The 21,828-nt window shown below is 38.2% G+C and overlaps 2 protein-coding genes across 3 annotated transcripts in view; one reads left to right on the top strand and one right to left on the bottom strand.

The window, feature by feature from the left end:
- Positions 1–409: 409 nt before the first annotated feature.
- LOC130426036 (uncharacterized) lies at positions 410–2,252 on the bottom strand. Its single transcript, XM_056752534.1, has 3 exons — positions 1,777–2,252; positions 1,429–1,597; positions 410–1,099 (listed from the first exon to the last, which is right to left on the bottom strand). Exons 1-3 carry the CDS (start codon positions 2,250–2,252, stop codon positions 1,073–1,075), a joined length of 672 nt encoding a protein of 223 aa, XP_056608512.1. The 3' UTR covers positions 410–1,072.
- LOC130426035 (adenylate cyclase type 9-like) overlaps positions 1,904–21,828 on the top strand; it is a 33,967-nt gene continuing 14,042 nt past the window's right edge. The window contains exon 1 of one of the 2 annotated variants that reach the window (XM_056752533.1): positions 1,904–5,119. In XM_056752533.1, coding sequence (XP_056608511.1) covers positions 3,307–5,119 — 1,813 coding nt within the window. In that variant the 5' untranslated portion in view covers positions 1,904–3,306. The remainder of the gene's footprint in view (positions 5,120–21,828) is intronic. The other variant, XM_056752532.1, reaches the window with a different exon arrangement.

Below are 21,828 nucleotides of genomic sequence, written 5' to 3'. Positions count from 1 at the left end.
AGATTAGTTCACCCAAAGATAATAATTCTGTCATCATTTATTCACTCATGTGGATAAAAACCTCTTTCTTCAGTGTAACACAAAAGAAGATATTTTGAGAAATGTTTCAGCGGAAGGGTTTAAGTGTTGTTTGATTTTCGACATTCTTCAAAATATCTCATTTTATTCAGGTTTGTAATGAAATGGGTGTGAATAAACTATACAGAATTTGTATATCATTTTGTCACACGGCATCATATGTTTGACATAAAACCTCTTCAGAAGTGTGTGTTAGGTGTGCAGCAGACCTTCACGACCCTCTCCAGACACACATTCAGCTTTGACTATTCAGGTATGAAACACAATTTCAATCCAATTCCTAAAAGATGAAATCACTATTTCTCATTAAATATCCTTTGTTCCGCACAAATACATCACGTTATTGAAATTAAATGAGTTATGAATGTAATTTCACGTTGATTTTAATGAACATGTCTATCAGGTCCCTTTATTGTATTTCTGTATTCTCGCTTTTACATACTGAATCAAACTCAGGTTTTACAATGTGTCGCATTCAGGAAAAAAATGAATCCAATGTCTCGTTGTCAAATGTTATTAGTCCTAATGTCTTTATAATGGCACGTCTGTGTGCGCGAGGACACAGTCCAGCGATCACATCTTTCAGACTGAGCTATAATCTCCCCGGAGCGAGGGAACCCCTTGAACATCACGGCCCTCGTGAAGAAACGTATGAAAACGCTCATATATACCCATGTCACAGTGAGGTTTCCCCGTTGCTCGCTCGTGATTGGAGAAACAGGTATGGAAACTGCATTGCACCATCACACAGAGTCGTGACTTGAACTCCGAGAGCGAGGCATAGTTTACGGTAAAACAGGATTGAGTAATGATAAAAAGAAAAGAGGAGTTTATCATTGACGCATCTTAAGAAAACAAGTATGGGGTGTGTTTCACCCAAAAATGTTGCAGAAAGAGAAATGAGGCTTACCCAAAAAGAGTAGTTTTTGTTGTGGTTACCGTGCGTGGTTTCCTATGAAAGTTCACCCAAAATTCAGCCGTCATTTATTCACCTTCATGTGATTCCAAACTTCCAGACGTTCTGCAGAACACAAAGGAAGATATTTTGAAGAATTTTTACGTAGGCCTAACCAAACTTCGGCTCCCATTGACTTCCATTTCATGGACACAATATATTGGTCACATTTCTCAAAATATCTTCTTTTGTGTTCCACGGAATAAAGAGTCATACACGACTGTATCAGCACATTATTTTCTTGTTTACAGCATGAATGCCAACAAGCATATGGACAAACAGATTCACCTGGTTTAGCCACAATTTTGTTTGTGTCTGAACTGATATCTTTAGCTCTCTAATGTTCAAAGCAAACCCGGTTTACCCAAATAATTAAGCATGAGTGGTTTGTTTACCATGTACAGGATGTCCTGACCATCGCTCAGACCCTCTTTTCTCAGGAGACGGACACAGTTGAGTTCTTCGGGGAATTGCTTTGATACTTTCTTCCTGAGGTTTGTGCATTTTAGCCTCACATAATGACTTGGATTAACTCCAGCACGCTTCACACACAAACTAAAGAGTCTATTAATTAAAATATGCGGATTAGAGATTCGTGGTTTATTTTGGGAAACATTTCATAAACTGGGATCAACATTTAATAATTAAATTGGAGGATTAATCTATCCAACTGTAATCTCTAACACACATATATCCATAAAGGCAGACAGACAGATAAAGAATTTGGCTGATTTGATATGGACCTCGGTTTGACAGCTGTGTGTTCCCCTGCATTACACGTCACCTTGATTGGAACCCCCACCTCTACGACAGCTCTCGGCGACGCGCTTCGGCGCCGGAGACGCGCCCGGACGCGCACACTGCGGTTTGAGAGCAGCCCGCTTCCATGTGCGCGCTCGCCTCCCTTCTCTTTTCCTCTCTCCGGAGCGCGCACGCACCGCTTTCTCTCCACCTCTGATTTATTCCGGAGACTGTTGGACGCGTAAAGACACCCGTCAGATGGACGCTGGAGATGGAGATTTGGAGATGGTGTAACGCGTACTGGCGCACCGGAGCAGCCGAATACACACAGCCATGAAGAGTTCAAACGAGCGGCGTTTGTCAGCGGTGACAAGCTGTGTACTGACGGAGAAACCGGCATAGAAAACGGAATTTGGATCTCGGGGGGAACGCTGTCCGTGGAAATGATTCCTGAAGCGAAACCAAAGACGCATTTCATCACTGTGAGTCTGTGGAAAGAGCAGAAGAGAGATGATCTCTCTGTGTCGCAATAAGAGAAACTTACACGACTTCTGGTAAACAAGGGGAAATGATTTCATGTGTGAAGTGCAGAAGTTTTACATGCGTAAAGATGCGTGTGAACTGCTTTTAAAGCGCCACTTAAGTACCTGATGGACGTTTGAGAATTGAATCGGCATCAATGGGAATTGTGTGGATTTAAGTTTTTGTTTTTATGCCTCATTCAGATACGCGTTATTTTAACGTCCTATTTAATCCCGATTTAAAACTCATGTATGATCTAAAGTGACAATTTGGGAAGATCGAAGCACTGTTTGAGGGAATAGTTTCCTGTCAAGCCCTTTAACGGGCGTCACTGTCAGAAATGTTGTTTTTATTTCACTGCATTGCTGTGCCGTCTGTGGTCAGTGTGAACGGACGCGGAGTTTTCAATGAACGCGCACAGTGCCTGTGAGAAACAAAAGAGGGCGGAAGGCTTATTTTTAGGAAACCGGATTGAGTTTTTTTGAGCTTGTGTGTGTTGGACAGTGTAGATGCGCATTGTTTCCCAAGAGTTTTAGTTTGGAAGCTTGAGGTGACGTTTCAGTTTTTGTATTTGTGTGCTCTGCTGGAATGGATAGGAGTAATGCCATAGCATTAACGCTGACATCCCTTTAAATGTATACCTTTGTGTGTCGTATAGATGCCTTTTCCTGTGCAATGAAAGAGTTTGGGTCAAACTGCATTTAAAAATAGTCAAAACCACCAGACCCTAATTCTGTGCTTTTATTATGTAATGCTCGTTTTTCAGTGAAAGAACTGGATTCACTTTTACTACGTAAAAAGGTTTGGATAAGGAATGACAGAAGAGCTGGCAGAATGTGCTATTGACGTAATGAGGTGAAATAAGCAAGTTAAAGGCTGGAACTGTCTAAACAACTTCTCTGTAACTACACGCAAAAGCTATTCGGCCCATTTTCCCATCCTGATTCTTTTTTTCCACACAAACATCATTTTTGGTCTATTGGTCTCAGCTCGGGTTCGAGATCCTCATCATGGCTTCTCCGCAACACCAACAACTGCTGGTTCACAACAGCGAGGTGAGCTGCGATTCCAGTGGAGATGGGCAGCCGTCTGTGCGTCTCAGCGGCGCTAAAGCACACAAACAGCAGCGCGGGAGTCTGGGAGCCAGCGCCATGTGCAGCATCTTAGGGGGCTCCAAACACTGCAAGTACAGCATCTCTTCCAGCTGTAGCTCTGGAGACTCTGGCATCCGCAAACCCATATTTAAAGGTTTGCGGACTCAGAGGAAGATGCCACAGCTGTTTGAGAGGTCTGCCGGGCCCTTTTGGAACCCCAAGTTCGACTCGAACATACTGGAGGAGGCCTGTCGGGAGCGCTGCTTCCCACAGACGCAAAGGCGCTTCCGCTGCGTGCTCTTCTATCTGGCAGCCGCCAGCCTCCTCTGGGGAATGTTCTTTATCGCTAATGCTGATCGATGTAAACAGACTGCCTTTTTGTTACCCACAGCATCTTTCCTCCTCCTGTGCTGTCTCCTGTTTGTCTTCACTTTCACCAAGTTCTACGCCCGCTGCTACAACCAGGCCTCGCTGCTAGTCATCGTGGTCACGTTTGCTCTCACGCTTGCACCGCAGGTCCAAACTTCAGGCTTCAGTGACTTTAGCGTTGATCCCGTTAAGGTTGCCGATGACACGGATGATTTCAGTGGTGCTGAGAGTGGAAATCTCACTTTTGAAAGCCTCGCCGGTGGGGCTAATGTGGCTCCGTGTATGTCACCGGTCGGTACTTTCTCGCTTGGTATGGAAGTGCTTTCCTTGCTCTACAGTTTCCTCCATGTCCGTCTGTACGCCTCTCTCCTGCTCGGTTTGCTCTACTCCGTGCTCTTTGAGATGCTCGGCTGGATGCACTTGTTTCAGGGCGACGGGTGGAGCCGCTCCTCTGAGGAACATTTGGAAACGCTGTATTGGCTGATCCCAGGTAGAGCCATCTTGCATCTCTGCGCCCACATCATCGGTATCCATCTTTTCATCATGTCCGAAGTGCGCTCGCGATGCACCTTCCTCAAGGTCGGCCAAGCCATTATGCACGGGAAAGACTTGGAGGTGGAAAAGGCCCTGAAGGAGCGGATGATTCACTCAGTGATGCCTCGCCGGGTAGCGGATGAGCTCATGAAGCAAGGCGACGAGGACAACGACAACTCGATGAAGCGATACTCCACGGGAGCGGCGATTGCCGGCGCCTCCAGCCCCAAGAGTGCCAAGCGCAAGAAGATGTCCATACCACGCGGTCAGATCATCTTTCGACCATTCAACATGAAACGCATGGAGCCTGTCAGCATTCTCTTCGCTGACATCGTGGGCTTCACCAAAATGAGCGCCAACAAGTCGGCTCACGCTCTGGTGGGACTTCTCAATGACTTATTCGGCCGCTTCGATCGTCTGTGTGAGCTCACGTGCTGCGAGAAGATCAGCACTCTGGGAGACTGTTACTACTGTGTGGCCGGTTGTCCCGAACCACGCGAGGACCACGCCTACTGTTGTGTGGAGATGGGGCTCGGAATGATTCAGGCTATTGAGCAGTTCTGTCAAGAGAAGAAGGAGATGGTGAACATGCGTGTCGGCATCCACACTGGCACGGTGCTTTGCGGGATTCTCGGCATGAAGCGCTTTAAGTTTGATGTCTGGTCCAATGATGTCAATCTTGCCAATCTTATGGAGCAGCTGGGGGTTGCTGGGAAGGTGCATCTGTCTGAAGCCACCGACAAGTTTCTTGACGACCGGTACCTGCGGGAGGACGGGCGAGTCGTGGAAAGAATCGGACCGAGCGTGGTAGCAGATCAACTTAAAGGTAAGATTTTTGTTTCTTAAATGTAATGCAGCTTGAAAAATCTGTATATGAACATGTTTCTTCTCAATTTGACTCTTTAGTACACTCTAAAAAATGCTGGGCTGTTTCGACCCTTGGTTGGGTAAAGTACAGACAAACTCATTGGGTCATAAATTGAAACAGAATATGTCCATATTTCACCCAACCATGGCTTGAAACAACGCGGCTATTTTTAGTTAGCAGTGTAGTAATTTTCTGTCATGTTTGCTGAGGGGAGTGTTGCACTTTTGGCTCATCTTGGTATTAAAACATGATTTGCATTTGTCAGTCTGTGTATTGTTGATGTATTTTGACCTTTTGTTGAATCTTCTGAACTCTCTCACATCAGGTTTTTTGAGCAGGTGTTTTGTTCAGTCGCACGCTCTCGCTGTTTCTTCACAGCCTTCAAGATGTGATTCATGTTGGAGATTTGTGCAATCAGTATTTCTTGAAAAAGGAGTGTGATTTCTCTGTATTCCAACGTGAATTCCGATGAAGAGGCTAATCTGTTGCATACTTTGTGTTGCACATATTTTCTGTGTTTGGTTTGGAAAAATCTAGACTTGCCAAGTTGCCAAGTATTTAGGAGATAAGAGGGAGTTCTCATTTAAGTATCATCATAGTCAGATGTTTCTAATAAAATTGCTGACGAGAAATTAAAACGAGACAATTGTTAAAACACATGAGGAGTATGGAGGTGTACAATTAATGTAGTGGGGTAGTGGTCAAGTAATCTGGATTTGGGTCAATTTGATGAGAGATGTTCGAGTTCATATAGAATGCTTCAAAAATATCGACTTGACAAATCTGAGCTCATTTAGAAGACATTTGTGAGATTTCTGACTCTTTATTATTTATTTATAAACACATAAACATACACATGTATACATTTCGGATGTAGAGTATTTGCATGTATTGATTTTTATTTCTATATAATTTAAATAATATATAAACATTTATTCATTTTATTTTTACATTTATGTTTACAAATGCAAAATTAATATGCACACGGAACAGACGTATATTATGTAAACAAATAATTTTTATTCTGGATGCGGTTAATCACGATTAATCGTTGAACAGCTTTATTATTAGTATATTTTCTGAATATATTATATGCAGTAAACTTGTTTATGCAAATTATTCTGTACTTTTCTGTATACTTGAGCTCCATACTTGGGGTTTGAGTCCTATTGCCCTAGTCGTATATAATATGAATTTCTCACTGTGGTATTAATCCTTTCAGGTGTAATTATGTTAAATAGATCCTGTCATGTAATGAGGAACTCCAGACTGTAATTAATAGGAAATGCAATTTCCCTTTTGACAGAATTGATAACAGGTTGGACTCGATCTCTTCAGATGAAAAAGCATGCATGCCTGAGCAGTTTGACTTAAATATCTTGCCGTTTCTAGTTTTTGTTAACTGACTTGCTGGAATTAAGCGGGTGCGCAGAAATCTCCGAGCTGTCAAAGCATCATCACCGCAGCTGCCCTGGCTGGTACAGGAGGGCAAGTGGAAATGATGCTGTGACTGTCGCCCTTGAGAATCTCACTCAGCTTTGCCAGCACATCCCCTCAATCAATAGTTTAATTTTTTCCTCCCGAGTTCCTTCTGCCCTCGTTCAGAGAGGGTAAATGGCTTCCTTAAAACGTCCCCACGGTGTGCGCTTCTAAACATCTGTCAGGTTTATTTCTCTCGTTCCTCATCTCTTGTCTTTTCACTTTCACTCGCCTCCGCTGAGCCTTTTCAGCGAGTATCTTAAGTGATTTTTTTCCTTTGCTTTTCACTGCGTGACTCATAACAGTACAGCAAGGGCAGTAACATTGCATAACAACATTTCAGTTTCCAACAGCACTCAACTCTCAGCTGAATTCACTCGCTCTCGTTTCTCTCGGTTTAACTCGCACGCCCGTTATGCTTGAAGCTGTGCTCGTAATTCATCAACAAAATGATTTTCAGGGCAACGTTCTCTCCCGCATATCTCGGATACACTCGATCGCCCCTCTCCAAGTACTCAAACCTCGTGTTTTTCTCGCCCACTAGCTGCAGTTTTTTCCACTTTGACGACCTTCTGGACTCGTGTGCTGTATTCAGTTCAATACGAAGGATTTATTTTTCTCCCTGTGGATTTACAGGCCGAGTGCAAGAGCTCTCCGTCAAGACTAGAGAAGTGTAGAAATCTTCCAGCCGCTGCTATAGCAGCATCAATCACAGTCGCTTGTGTGGAAACCTGGCAGACCTCAGAATGGAAACTGTCCAGATATCAAGTCATTCACACCAACCTGAACACTGATCACAAACTGAAGCCTTCCTTTTGAAGCTGATGTTGTTTTTCAGTAAGACATTAAGTTTACCAGCTGGGTGTTTTGATTTAGCATACTATTAATAGAAAGTAATAGAAATGAAACGCAAACAAGCCCACTAGAGTCATTTTATGCTATGCAGTACAGTTCAATCTTCCCATAATTTGTTTTAATGGGTCAAATATAAACTCACTATTCTTGGGAAGCATGTTGTTGTATAGCATGTCTCATTTTTCTTTTATCATAGTCATGTGAAGTTGAACATAGGGGTACATTTCTGATAATTTTACACAGATGTTGCGGCTATATAGTCACTTATCAATAGCTTATAGGGGTGACTTATCAGTGGCTAAATAGTGGGCGTGGCTTTTGTCTTTTTCTGCAATTTGATTGAATGTATAAAAACATCTGTTGCATTTTTAATTGGAACTGGGAGCAGACTGACAGGGGAGGAGTTAACGGAAGCTCCGCCCAAGCCATCTAACATACGTCATTTGAGATAGAAGGTCATTACAGGACGGAAGTGGATTTTTATTTTTATTTTAACTAGAATATGAGGCCACACGATTTTTAAAAGAGAATGACCCACATAGATAAGCTTTTTACAATAAACGCTTCAAGATTTCATGAAAAAATAGGCACCGTCATTTTTATTTCACAGGGACTTTAAGCATAAAACATAACTGTTTTATATTTTAAAATATATATATATATATATATTAGCATATTTTAATAACTTTTAAAAATATGAAAGGTGTGTTGATTTGCGAACAGTTAGGTTTCATGCTGCGTTGTCACGGGAACATGCCAGCTGAAGATAATGAGGAAATTATGTCGCAGTCGCTCCCTTTGTCAAGTGCATTCCAAATGTCTTCATATTGGCACGCACATGCCCTGTTTACTCCAAAGTCTCAACTGCAAGGGCTCCCTTCGAAGGGAGTAGGGCATAGGACTGATGACTTCATTTGGAATTTTACCTGTGATGGTTTGGTACGAATACACGCAACGTTACAACCCTAGTGACTTAGTTTAATGTATTGTTTTTTGGAGCATCAAATTGTAGTATAACGTTTTTTTGATTCCCCAATATCTCATTTAATGCTAAATAATTGTAAATATGTAACTTAGGGTTGCAGTTAGAGCTATGGAGCTTAGGATAGTTTGCCCAAAAATGAAAATTCTGTCATTATTTACTCACCCTGTTGATATTTTGAATAATGTTGTTAACCAAAAACAGTTAGTCCTCATTGACGTCTATTGTATGGACACAAAACCAATGCAAGTCAATGGGGACCAGCGGTTTTTGGTTACCAAAATTTTTCAAAATTTATTCTTTCTTGTTTTGCAGAAGAAAGAAAATCACACAGAATTAAAATGACAACAGGGTGAGTTAATGATGACATAATTTTCGTTTTAAAGCTGAATTTTCCTTTAATGTATAAGTTTTTTGCAAACTAGTTCATATTGTTCAAAATGTAAGTAAACTTTGAGTACAGAAATTCAGCTTAAAACTGTTTTATTTAGAAGTGCATACAATTTAGAACTTTCTTATTTTTTTATTTGAAACAATTATATTAATAGCACACCTAAATAAAAATATTTTTTATAAGGATGCAGGAAGTGGCATCATTTTGGGCAAGAAACTACAGCAGGATGTTGCCAATATAGATTGTCATGGTTTGCAGTAGTAAGTTCGTTTTTTTTACCCAAAATCAGATGAGTTTAAATGAATTAAAACTCTAAATTCTTCATCCGGCAACTTTCTTTGTTTTCTATAGATATCCAATTCATTTCATGATGTTCATTCTGTAAATTATCTATATTATCTTTTAAGTGCTGTGACTTTGATGAGTTCATATTCGTATATTTATAAAACATTTTATATATTATGACGTATATTTCTTTTCGTTTAAAAGGTTCTGCACAGCAGGAATGACCCGCCTCCAATCTTTGACACAAACGTTGGGCAAAATTTTGATAAAAATAATATAAACGCATTCAGATATTCTGACCTCGAATGCTCTGGCTGTGAAAAATGGCTTCAGGTGCAAGTGTTGAATAGGTTGTTATTGTGTGTCTAGAACAGTGTAGCACGCTTCTTACAAAGGACCGCAATCCGTCTTATAAATAGCAAAAGTAAGAATTGTCATAACTGTTGCCCTGGATAGAAGAGACGAGACGCTGCATTGCCCCGGGGAGGATGCGACGAGACGGCCTTTGTGTTTGGTGGCGTCTTGCAAAACAAATGCATTGCTGGCCGAGCTCTGTTGCTTCAAGATGGGAAATAAAATTCAGAATTATATTCGCAAAGAGCTTTAATGCCAAGTGTCTATGCACATACAAGGAATTTATTTTGGTCACTGGAGCAAAATGAAACCTCTTGTTGCTTTCTTTAATAACCCGTGTTCTTTTGGGAGCATGTACTGTAGAATGTACCTTTTAGCATGTGTTCTACATTTTATCCCCTGTAGTTCTTCTGACAACCCACCGTGTGTGTCGGCCCCTGTTGTGTGCGATGATCATTTGTGTGGAAATGAAGCTATTTATAGCCGTTTCCCTGGAAAGAACCTGGCTGTGTCTCGGTTCTGTTCCTCCCTCAATGTCCCACAGCCCAGACAATCATTCTGTCAGACGTTTACATTCACGCTGATGAAAAAATGTGGGTCACAATTTTGTGGTCCACATTTCTAACGTGTGTAGACAACCCATAGACACACCCAGAGAATAATGTCATTGCTCGTATGTGTCTCATTCTCAGGAGATTTGATGGCCTTCTCGGTTGCGTTTCATTTACAGTGAGTATCAACCTTGTCGCAGATGTTTCTTTAAAGATTGCTCAAAATAAAATTGAAGGGTGTGAAGGTGTCAAATAAATGTAGATTGTATAGGCGGATTTGGTTAAAGTGAATTTTTTATCAGATTTTTTTTGCCCAACCCAGTAACAACGTCTCAGCCAATGGTGTGCGTTTGGGGGCGGGACCCAATTTAACCAGCCAATGAGGGTGGCTGGTTACAATGTTTTTGCTCTCTTGTGTTATGCATTTGGTGCTTTCTATCTTCAAAAAATCTCATCGTATTCATAATCATATTCTGGCCTCTCATCCATCACTAAACTCGTTTGTTTCTGGTGTGTAATGAACTACGCACCAACATTTAATTACTGTTATGGGCTTCGAGCGAGAGTAACGGTGATGCATGCGCGCTTTTGCAATTCCATCTTAATGTAAAATTGATTTTAGCCCGGCCCGTATCATTCACGCTTATATTTCCAAAAGCGTGGACTACTCTTTTGTCTCCCTGCTCCGTATCTTCAGTGGAGCTTGTAGAGACGCAGCAGGTCAGATTTTTCCATTATTACGTTGACAATTGGTCACCTGTTTTGCTCGACCCTTGTGCAGCAGGATCGATCGGTGTGAAACGGGCGACTCATAGCATGCATACATTACCTCTCTTTAAAGTCTGCACATTAGTTGTTTTAGATTTGCTCATGTGAACATCTGTGACCTTCATAAGTGATACAGCAGTCAGACAGTGTGGAGGGGGATGGAGAGACACCAAATTTAAATTTCTCCTGGGGTTTTATGGGGAAACTGGAAATTCATCCAGAACTTTCACAGATCCAGTTTTTCAGAATGCAGGCTTTTAAGAGAAGATAGCTTGTGGATTTGCTATTTCTGAGTTCATGTTCATGTAGAATATGAATAGGTGTCATATTGTAATTTTTTACCGTACAAAAATAAGTAAACGTTTTCTTATGTTACTAAGTATACCTAAATAAAGTTCAAGTATGCTTTATGAAGTTTACTTATATTAATGACAAGTTCACTTGTAAGGGTTTTATAGTTCAGTACTACTTGGGACCAAATTGGCATGTTTTTTCGAAGTGTACTTTTACGGCGACAGTAGCACTAGTCAACTTTTAAGTGCGCAAGATTTTACGAATATGCACGAAAATATATTACACAAGAGCCTACTCAATACTTGTAGCACTTTTTTATTATATAGTCTATTAAGGTACACTTTAAAGTATACTTTCAATAAACTTCTAGTTTAGTAGCTTTAGTAGCCAAGTTGTAATTCTTGTGAACTTAACATCATACTTATAGTTTACTATGTACATTATTATTATTTATATTATATTGTTACCATATGAACATTAACATGGCCAAGTATGCATACTTGGAGTAACTTACTAGAATACTTAAACATCGCTTATATTTTAGTTTATTCAAAACATATCAGGGCAAGATTGTTTTTAAATATCTTATATGTCAAGTATACTTAAGTATATTTCTGAAAAGAGCACAAAGTATGAAAGAAGTACACTTGTAGTACACTTGATTTCATTGTGGGTTTATGCACATGAAGTTATTGAAGGACCGTGATGCTGGAAAGAAGCTCTAGCGTAAACAATTTTGTGAAGTTATTTCTCTAGGGATGAGTTAAGTGTTTAGATGAGACTCTGCTCCTCTGGCAGGTGCTATGACAGCTAATGAGACTCACAGTAAAGAGATGTGGATGTGAGAGTGATTCCCAGCATGCCGAGGGAGCAGCTGTTGATGTGTGATTGGACGGTGTCTGGAGGTGACGGGAGAATCCTCTCATGGTTTACTCTGTGAACTTCATAACACAATGTATGACCCATCTGCTTCCACGCTGCAGGGATTATTCCCACCCCCTCCCAACGTCGTTCTGACCTACTGAGATGAAGTATGTTCTCGTAAAACCGTTAATAGAATATGAAAAATTAACATTGCCGGTGCTGTTTCTCATTCTGATGTGACCTTGTTCTTTTATGTGTTTTCTGTAAGGGGACTAGCCAAAGCAAACGGAAACCGGTTCAGGGCTGATGTGATGCTGAGGCCTCAGGGCAAAATGATGAAACTTTCAGTTATTTTTGGGGCACGTAGAATTTTGATGGTTTTGTAAGCATCCAGAGTTTTTTGATAATAATAATAATGATACTTTTTGTAGTTAACAGTCAGTGTTTTTGAATAGTATAAATTTAAAATAAATGTAATTAATTAATTAATTATAAAAAACCGTTGAAGCCTGAAACATGTTTTTGTTATCCAGTCCAAGGCATGCTTTTAATAAATTCATATATATGAATTAATAATACATTTTAGTTTTGCGATTAAATAAACAAATGTTTTTCTTGTAATAAGCGGTCAGTATTTTAGAAATGATTAATTTTTTACAAATAAATATATTAAATTATAAATGTACAATATGTACAGTAAAAACAAATTTGCTGATGCCTGTTTTTTTCTTTTTCAAGTCCATGTCATGCTTTAAAAATATATATATATTATGTTTATACTATAATAAATTAGTAGATTCATACTAATATAATTTATTAATAAGTAAATCTAAATTAATTAATATTACACTTAAGTTGGACGGTAAAAGAAACGGGAATGTTCGCTTATTATATTTGTGCTTTTATATATTCTAGTTTATATCATATTTTTATCTACAAAAGCTAAGCATACAGATTTGTAAGATCACGAAAAAATGTCACTCGAGTGAACCTAAACATTTAAACTGTGGTGTGTGTCTATATGCGATATATGTATATTATTTTGTTATGACTTTTTAGTGTCTTGAGACTTGATTTTACATCTGCTCTCAATAAAACTGTAAGAGCTATATATTTTTATAGCCAGTTTCCCAAGTAATGTCTATAAAATGTATTATGTTGATATCGACAGTTCATGTCATTGCATCATTATTCGGCTGTCATTGTATATTCCTGACCGTGCACTTGCTTTGCTGTGATATATTGTATTTCTCATGACAAATTGTGTACATTTTTTTGTATGGCTCAGCAGAAAATGTATGAAGTCTCGACTCAGCACAATAAGCAGCTGCTCTGTTTTTCATTTACAATGTCTTGTGTTTACAGTCCTGTGAAATACGCCGTCCTCTGCAACATTAACTTTCCAAACAGTTTTTAATTGGGTCGTAGTCTTTAGCATCTAATCGTTCCTGGACACGGTGAGAATCTTCGTCGGGTTTGTACTTGAAGGGTCGAGGGAGGTGATGAGTCAGCAGGTGCGTCTGTACATTTTTAAGTGCAATGTTTTGGAAGTTATTTGTCTTGGAGGACTATCATCGGAGTCACCTTAGGTTAAGAGATCAAATCACAGCCACCTGGAGCCGGCGAGAGACGAGCCTTGCTGTCTTATAAACATCTTCAAGTGTCTTTCATCGCAGGTCACAGGTCAGATGCACAGATTTTGAATGAAAATCTAAAATGTAACAGATATGAAGATCTATTTGCACAAAATCAATGGTGAAGAGACATGACACATCGTTCTGTTTACACGTTCCGTGACTGTAAATGTCATGCGTGGAGTCTGGAGTAAAATAGGCTTCATTATGTAGATCCAGACGATTCATTAGCCCGCAGCGCTGACGGCGATGGATGTGCTGCTGTTCTCTTGTTTTGTGAGAGCAGGTGAAGACAGTTTGCTGTAATGTAAGTAGTAAATCACCGCTAAACCGTTACAGCCAAACATGGGTCGTATCCTCAGGGAGCCACCGCGTTTGACCCTTACTGTCATGTATTCCCAGTGTCCTTCAGCGTACGGCTCTCAGGAGATGCTCTTATTGGCTCGTCCATCTGTTTTTAAAGAGAATTGAGCGGTTAATGTTGTGTAGAATTAAACGGGCTGCAGATGGACCGACACACTATTATGGCAATTCATCATTTTTTACGTTTAGTTCAATTTGTACAATCTTATTCATTATCTTTTGCTCCAGTGATCTTTAGTTTTAATAGTCATACCATTCACTTTTAAACGAATTAGCCGCCTCACAAGATAGATTGTGCACACTGTTGTGTTTGTCTATAGGTTTATTGGAAGTCACCGTGAAATTGAAATGTTTTTCATGAAATATTGGAGCGTTTATTGTAAATAGTTTATCAATGTGGGACATTCTACTTCTGTACTGTACTGACTATCCATTTAAAATGATGTATGTCAGATGGCTTGGGCGGAGCATCTGTTAACTCCTCCCTCTCAGAAGGCATTCTACTGCCAAGCCACGCCCACTATTTCACCAGGAAATCAAAATCCGGAAGTAAATACGATCGCAACTTCCGGTTCATGGGGACTATTAAGGTTATGCTTTTGTGCATGTTGGATCTATTACAACTATTTGTATATGAAAATGCATACACACGTTTATTGCCTTTGCGTTTATGAGTAATTTTAGTGAATCAAAAATCTTTTTTTCTTCAAAAATGAGATTAAAAAAAATTGTGCATTCCAACTAATATTCATCAAACTGCGGTTGGTTTGTTTTGATTTAAGCCATAATAAAAAATACAGCTAAATAACACATTAAACATTATAAAAACATGATAACATAATAAAAAACATGATTTTTGAAAAACGTAGCTATCTCATTTTGAAAACAAACACTTCGTCTGTTCCCTTAGGAAGTTCAATGAAGCAATACAAATATTAATTTAACATTAAGAGTAAGATCATTAATTATTACTCTGACTTGTCACCCACATCACAGTTTCAGTTCAAATTAAATATTAAAATGTGATTAAAAAACTTTGATTGAGTACTATTGGTTGGTTTTATGTATTATATTCACACTGTTTGCTTTGTGTGCCCATGTCAGTATCTCTAAAATACATCAAAGGAAGTAATACCTGAGAGGATAATTGACCCCAAAACAAATCATCTTTCATTATTTATTCATCCTCATGTCATTTCAAATGATGTTATTTGAGGGTTCTGTGGGATTTTTCGGGCATGAGAGTAGATGCTCATCAACCTACTTATCCTATTGATCCCTCCGTCACACGCACATTCAATGCTCTTCACATGCTCTGTACTGATGCTAATACCTCTAATTCCACTATCTGCAGGGAGGACGCGTGATAGATGCTGATGTGAATAAATAATTAGAGACTATGAAGGTCCACAAGGCCTTTTTGAAAGTGATGCTTAAGAGCGGACGCAATATAGACGCATCTTGAGATGATCGAGACTTTTTTTTACATGCGTGAAGTGTGTAATTTTTATTTTGCCGCTCTATCGCTATCTACGTGGCAATGTGAGTGATCGTTTTGGACTTGTAGGTAACCAAGTGGCAACGCCCTAGCAACGCCCATTTAATTACTTTAGCAATTTTTGATGCCACTTTTAAATCTTTAATGTTTAATGCAATTTTGAAAGCGGTTGAAAGTATGAGTGTATTACGGGCTGTATAGTGCTCTGTGTTTCTCTGGCTTACCTCCAGAGCGCTGCCGACGAGGACTCATAAATGAAAAATGATTTCTCAAGGATATCCCCGAGTTCATTCTGCAGTCAGCAGTCTTTCTCTCTCGTTGTTTTGAAATGCAGAAGCGCATGCAGACGTGCCCATGAGTGGTAAACGTTGTCAGAATGTCTTGTGTGTGTTTAGTTTGAGGTCTCATTCGCGTTGAAGTATACTGTATAATCTTCTCTTCCATTTTCAACACATTTTTCTTTCCCGTGCCCTTGTCATATTGTGTCTCAGACATTTTGGATGCGAATACATTTGTATCATTCACCTCATTTGTTATAAATCGAGCGGATTGTGACACTGAATTGTTAACTGTTGCACAGACCTGGTGAACTTTCATTCTTTAGGTGATGGATTGCATGCTCGGATCTCAATTTCCTATTGATATTTTTTAAACAAAATGCTTTGAAATCTCCGGTTGAGGTCAATCTCACATCTTGTGCTTTTGGATTCAGGTGTCATCTGTTGTACTGCATCTCTGTTGTCACCAGTTAAGAAGATTTTTCCCAAAGCTCACGATGAAGCATTTAAAAGCTCCCATCCCATATCTAACCGCTGTTGCATTTGTGTCTTGATTTTCTCTCTCTCTCTCTTATCTCCCAAGAGGCCTTGCAGCTTCTAACAGCCACGGCCATGCAGAAGTGATAGTCAGAGCGGTTCATTCAAGGACAAAGAGGCTGATGTGTGCGTGCCCTTATTCACTGCGTAAGCGTTATTACCGGCCTCTACTGTATAATGCGTCTTCATTTTACTGGATTTTCTGGAGTATCGAGCAGCTCCTGGATGGAGATCTTTATCCATATGGAGAGTCAGAGGGGGGTGAGATCTTTCTCCGCTGATATGAGAGAGTAAAAGAGACCTTGAATTTACTATAAGCTCTTTCTGTGTTTCATCAGTGAGCGTCATTCAACCGTATCTTTTAATATTTTGTATGGGTGTAGGTGGAATTTTTCAAATGTATTTTTCTTTTAATGCCAGGTTATGAAATGATGCGTATTTTTGTACATTATAATGCTTTATGAGGGCAAAAATTTGATGCACATTTGTTGCATAAACTCCGGCTCACTGTGTTTCTCAGTTTAAATATAAAACATTTAAATAAAGCAAACATTTTTTAAAACATTAACGTAATTTTTAAAACAGTAAGCTTAATACAATAAGTAAAGGCAAAATAAATGTATAACATTAAATATTTTTGATTTAATTCATATATTAATATTTAAATATATTATATACAGTTAATATTAACATATTTAATTAAATATAATTAATTAAAAGACTCTTATTTATTTAAAAAACATGTATAAGATAAATGCAATGACTAAAGGAATAAATGTATTCATTATGTATTTAATAATTAATGAACATATAATATATATATAAATATATCACATATAAATGTATCTATATTTAATTCAATATAATTAAAAAAAGACTCTTTATTTTTTTAACAATAGTCTTTTAGGTGTGTTTTTTATGTAAACGTTTAAAGTTGGTTCTTAATGGCAATATTTGATCTCATATATTTTTCAGACAATTCTTGAAAACTTGAAATGACTGCATCATGTTGGCAGTCAATGGAGGTGTGATTATCTGTTGATTTCCTTATCACATGAACTGAACCGAACACTTTATCATTTTATACGCAGTGGACAGCACATCAGTTTTGTAATAACTGAGGTGTTGCAGGGTTATTGCGGGCGCATTTATTATTTCAAGTGTGACTAGTTTTGTTTAGCTCTTAACATCAGCCTACACGTCATACGCCGTGAGATCAGCTCCAAATAAGGTTGTGTTTTCTACAATGGATGGCATGTTTAGCCGGAGATGGTGGGAGGGCTGGACGCAAACACAACACTTGACTTCACTGTAATATCGAGAGAAGTTATTGACAAAACAAAAGACATAAGAGAATAAAATCTTCTTAACCATAGAAAAAATCATTGCTCTGAGGTCTCAAGTTTTGTTTCAAGTTTAAAGTAAAGTTCACCCAAAAATAAAAGTTCTTTCATCAATTATTCACTCATTTTGTGTTTATACAATGGAAGTCAAAGGGGATCCGTGTTGTTCGGTTATCAACATTCTTCAAAATATCTTCTTTGCTGGATGAACAAATAAAGATTTTGGGTGAACTGTTTCTAATATTTTCCTAAGAAATGAAAAATGGAACAACAGAAATGGACACAAATGAGACATTTGTTGCCCAAAAGACAGCGAATGGTGAAACACCTGAAGAAGAGGAGTTTTTAAAGGAATTGATGAGAGATGCTCAGGGTTTTATCAGCTGCCGATAAAACGAACACACGCGCACACACGGCAAGAGAAATCTTTGTGCTTGTGATGATCTCCCACCGAGCGTTGAGTACCGTCCCCCCGCTGCTTCACCGTTGTCTTAAATCTCTCTTTTCTTATGTGAGAGTGAATAACATCTGCAGACGGGCTTCAATCCTCCAGCATTCCTCCGTAAAGAACCACAGTCTCCAAATATAAGCATTCGTTTAAACTGCTTTGTATTCTTTTCTAAAATAAGTGTGAGCAACATAACGCATGTGTGAGCCATCTGGCAATATAAATGATTAAAAACCAGACCTTTGTTTAATAAGGTCATACCACCCTGCTGAAAAGACCATCTCCGTGTGAATTTTCTGCTTGCTCCAGACTGGTTTAGCTGGGGGAACTTAACTACAGAAAGTCAACCTGATGGTCTCGCTGGTAAAGCACAAAAGGGATAGTTTAATAAAAGAAATGTCATAATTAAGGTATCTTCATTCGTCTGGTTTTGTAAAAAAACAAAGCTGTGATGCAGGTTATCTAGAGAGGTCTTCCTTTTTAAGAGCTGGGTCTATTAAACCAAGTGACGCCACCTGGTAAATACTCAGAACACCATAGCCACTGTATAATAAATGCAATAAAATCCATTTTATTGGGAACAGCATAGGAACATCCAGGACACTGTGGCATGGCGTTTTGCAAACTAAATAAAAATGTGCATATCATTATAAACTGATATATGGGTAATGTGGGATACTTTGAGACTAGAAGTATCCAAAATCAAAACTAGGTTTCTGGCATCATTAAAGCCACCATGCTTTGCATACAATTTGAGAAATCATTCTCTTGTCATTTTATCAGCCAGATTCATTCATTGATTTATTATGGGCTCTAACTCGCTGCTTTCTCTTCATTATTTGGTCATTGTTTCAATAACATTTAAAAAATAATCATTAATTAAAATAGAAATGTATAATGGACATTAAATTGGCAGATTATATTTTAGTCTAATCTTTATTTAGTTTTATATATTTAGTTTTAAAATTAATTTCAAGCATTTAGATTCAAAGATTTTTAAGATTGTGTACGGTATAAAGTTTGAATTTATGTACTTATTGTCTATTGGCAATTTTGTGTACAGCTGTTTTGCGACAATGCAAAATTGTGAAAAGTAATAAATTTAAAAAATCCCATGAGTTGGAAGAATTAAACATCTTTCAAATAAATAAATATGCATTACCCTCGAAATAAGACGGTAGAAAGTACTGCATTGTAATTTGAATATAAAGATAGTTTAATTAAAATAAAATGATGTTCATAGAAGTAATAGAAAGTTTATGATTTGATAAAAATGTCTGTTCAGATTAAATGTTTTTTATATATCAGAGAATAATTTGGCATGAAGGCATACAGGTAACACTGGCGTGATCGTTTTCTCAAGTTTTTGTTTGATGGGCTCAACTCTCAATCTGTTCTCTGTCTGTGCTCCCAATTCACGCTGAGAGGACAGATGCTTGCCTCCTTATGACGTGTGGTGTGTGGGGGGCGTGTTGCAAAAGTACAGTTTTGTAATGATTCAGTGTTTGTAACCCTTTTGGTTGACATTGAGAAACTCGTAACACTGACCCGTTTGGCAATGTTGGCGGGTGAGGTCAGGGTCTCTTATTGTCCTGTGAGTATGGAGAGGATGGACACACAATGTGTTTGAAGTGCCACTTTTGTGTGTGCTGTATGACAAAGCTGTGCGCTGAATGGAAAAGCCTGCAGCAGTGTGTCACACAAACACCTGTGAGATTTTGTGAATCATATAATAGCTTTATAAATATTTGCATACTTCTTAGATGAAAAAGGCTGACAGTGTTTAACAAAGCTTCAGTCCGTGGAGATAAGAACGTCTCTAGATACCTGACATAGTTTCCTTTCTGTTTTTCAGGCCAGAGTTGGGTGATTGATGGGGCTCGAACGAGACATGTGTTTTAATCGATGCGATCGATCGGCCCGTTTCGCATCTGTCAGAACAGGGTTGCATTGAGCACCTCGCTGCGTTCTGAAGACATCCGTTAGGACCGATTGACGTGCATGTTAGCAGCATCTTAGCACTTCTGATGGAATGACAGCCGAACGCTGCAAGTCTGTGCAAAACATATGGAACAGAATTATTTTTATGATGTTTTTCTGATGTAGTCTGGGGGGTTGTGTTATCGATCGGGTTGTGAAAAGTAGGTGCTGTGGTTTATGGCAAGCCGAATTAGCTTTTAATCATTCTCAGGATATGAATTTTTAATATCAACAATGTAATTATTACGAGTAAAAATGATTTTGCTTGATATCAAGAAAATAATTTATTATTGCTATTCACTAGTAAAAATGTGAATTCTTGATATCAAAAATTGATTTTCAACTAGTAAAAACGTATTTCTTGATATCTGTAGTTGCATTTTACCAAGTTAAATATCACAATAGACTGCCATTCAAATTCAGAATAAGCATATCAACAAGGGACAATTTAATTGTTGAAGAATAGACATTATCACTTCTAACCACACAATTATTTATATCAAAATTTAAGATTTTTCTAGTAAGAATTGCATTTCTGATATCTGAAATAAGATTTTTAACATGTAAGAAATTAATTATTGATATCTGAAATTGAATTAGAATGGCAGCCTATTGTGACATTTAACTTGATAAAATGCAATTACAGATTTAAAGAATGACGTTTTTTACTAGTTAAAATACTATTTTTGATATCAAGAATACACATTTCTGCGAGTGAAGACGTCATTGTTGATATCAAGAATTCACATTTTTACTAGTGAAAATGAAATTACTGATATCAAAAATAGTAATTGTTACAAGTAGAAATTATATTCTTGATATTAAGAATTATTATAATATTTACTAGTAAAAATTGAATTGTTGATATCAAAAATTCATATCCTGAGAGTGATTAAAAGCTAATTCAGCTTGCCATAGTGGTAACGCTGGGCGTAATGTGTAAAACTTTGCAGATTACATCCTTAAGTGTGGTGTGCATGTGCACATGTACATGGTTTACGAAATAGTAACCTAGCATATGAAGAATTGTGTATGCACATTTCAAAGACCATTTTGTTTGTATGTCCTTTGTGTCCTTCACCGGGCTTTAATTTTTTCCAAAAAGTGTGTTATTGAAAGCGTGAATCATAAAACAGTGGCGTTTAATGATAAAAGATGACCGGTGACAGCAGGCGTTGATGAATGAGATCCAGAAATATGGTCATTGCTTATTCATTCTGAGCTGTGTATTCAGACGGAGAATATTCCCCATCTTTGCTTGCTATTCGACTGTCAATCACAGATCAGAAAAACACTGAGTCAGTTGAGACGGCAGACTACACAATGTCTTTCATTTCAAAAGACACTTTCCACAGTATTGAAGAAATAATATGTTTAATATGCCCTGTTTTTTCAAATCTGTGTGAAGTTCCTACCCAAACGCAGATAATCTGAAGTGTGTCCTTTATGAACATGACCATGGTATTTTAGTATGGCAAGCCCGGTAAATATGTTTTTGGCAGATTATACATATATATATATATATATATATATATATATATGGCAAAAAATATTGTAAAACTTAATGGTGATTGTAGCAAAAATGGTTTGTGGTTACCATGGAATGTTTTTATTTTACAGATGTACAGATGTTTCATGTAAATGGCAAAAGTTGTAATTTAGGGAATTTGACTGTTTTTACAGTGAACTAAAACTATTTATTGTAGGAAAAGCATTCAATTTTTGTAAAATATCTTTTTACAAATGACCAGCAACTGTAA

This window comes from Triplophysa dalaica, chromosome 7 (genome assembly GCF_015846415.1).
Source record: "Triplophysa dalaica isolate WHDGS20190420 chromosome 7, ASM1584641v1, whole genome shotgun sequence".
Lineage (NCBI taxonomy): Eukaryota > Metazoa > Chordata > Actinopteri > Cypriniformes > Nemacheilidae > Triplophysa > Triplophysa dalaica.
The sequence above is the reverse complement of the archived record's forward strand: the minus strand, read 5'-3'. Positions and strand labels throughout refer to the sequence as shown.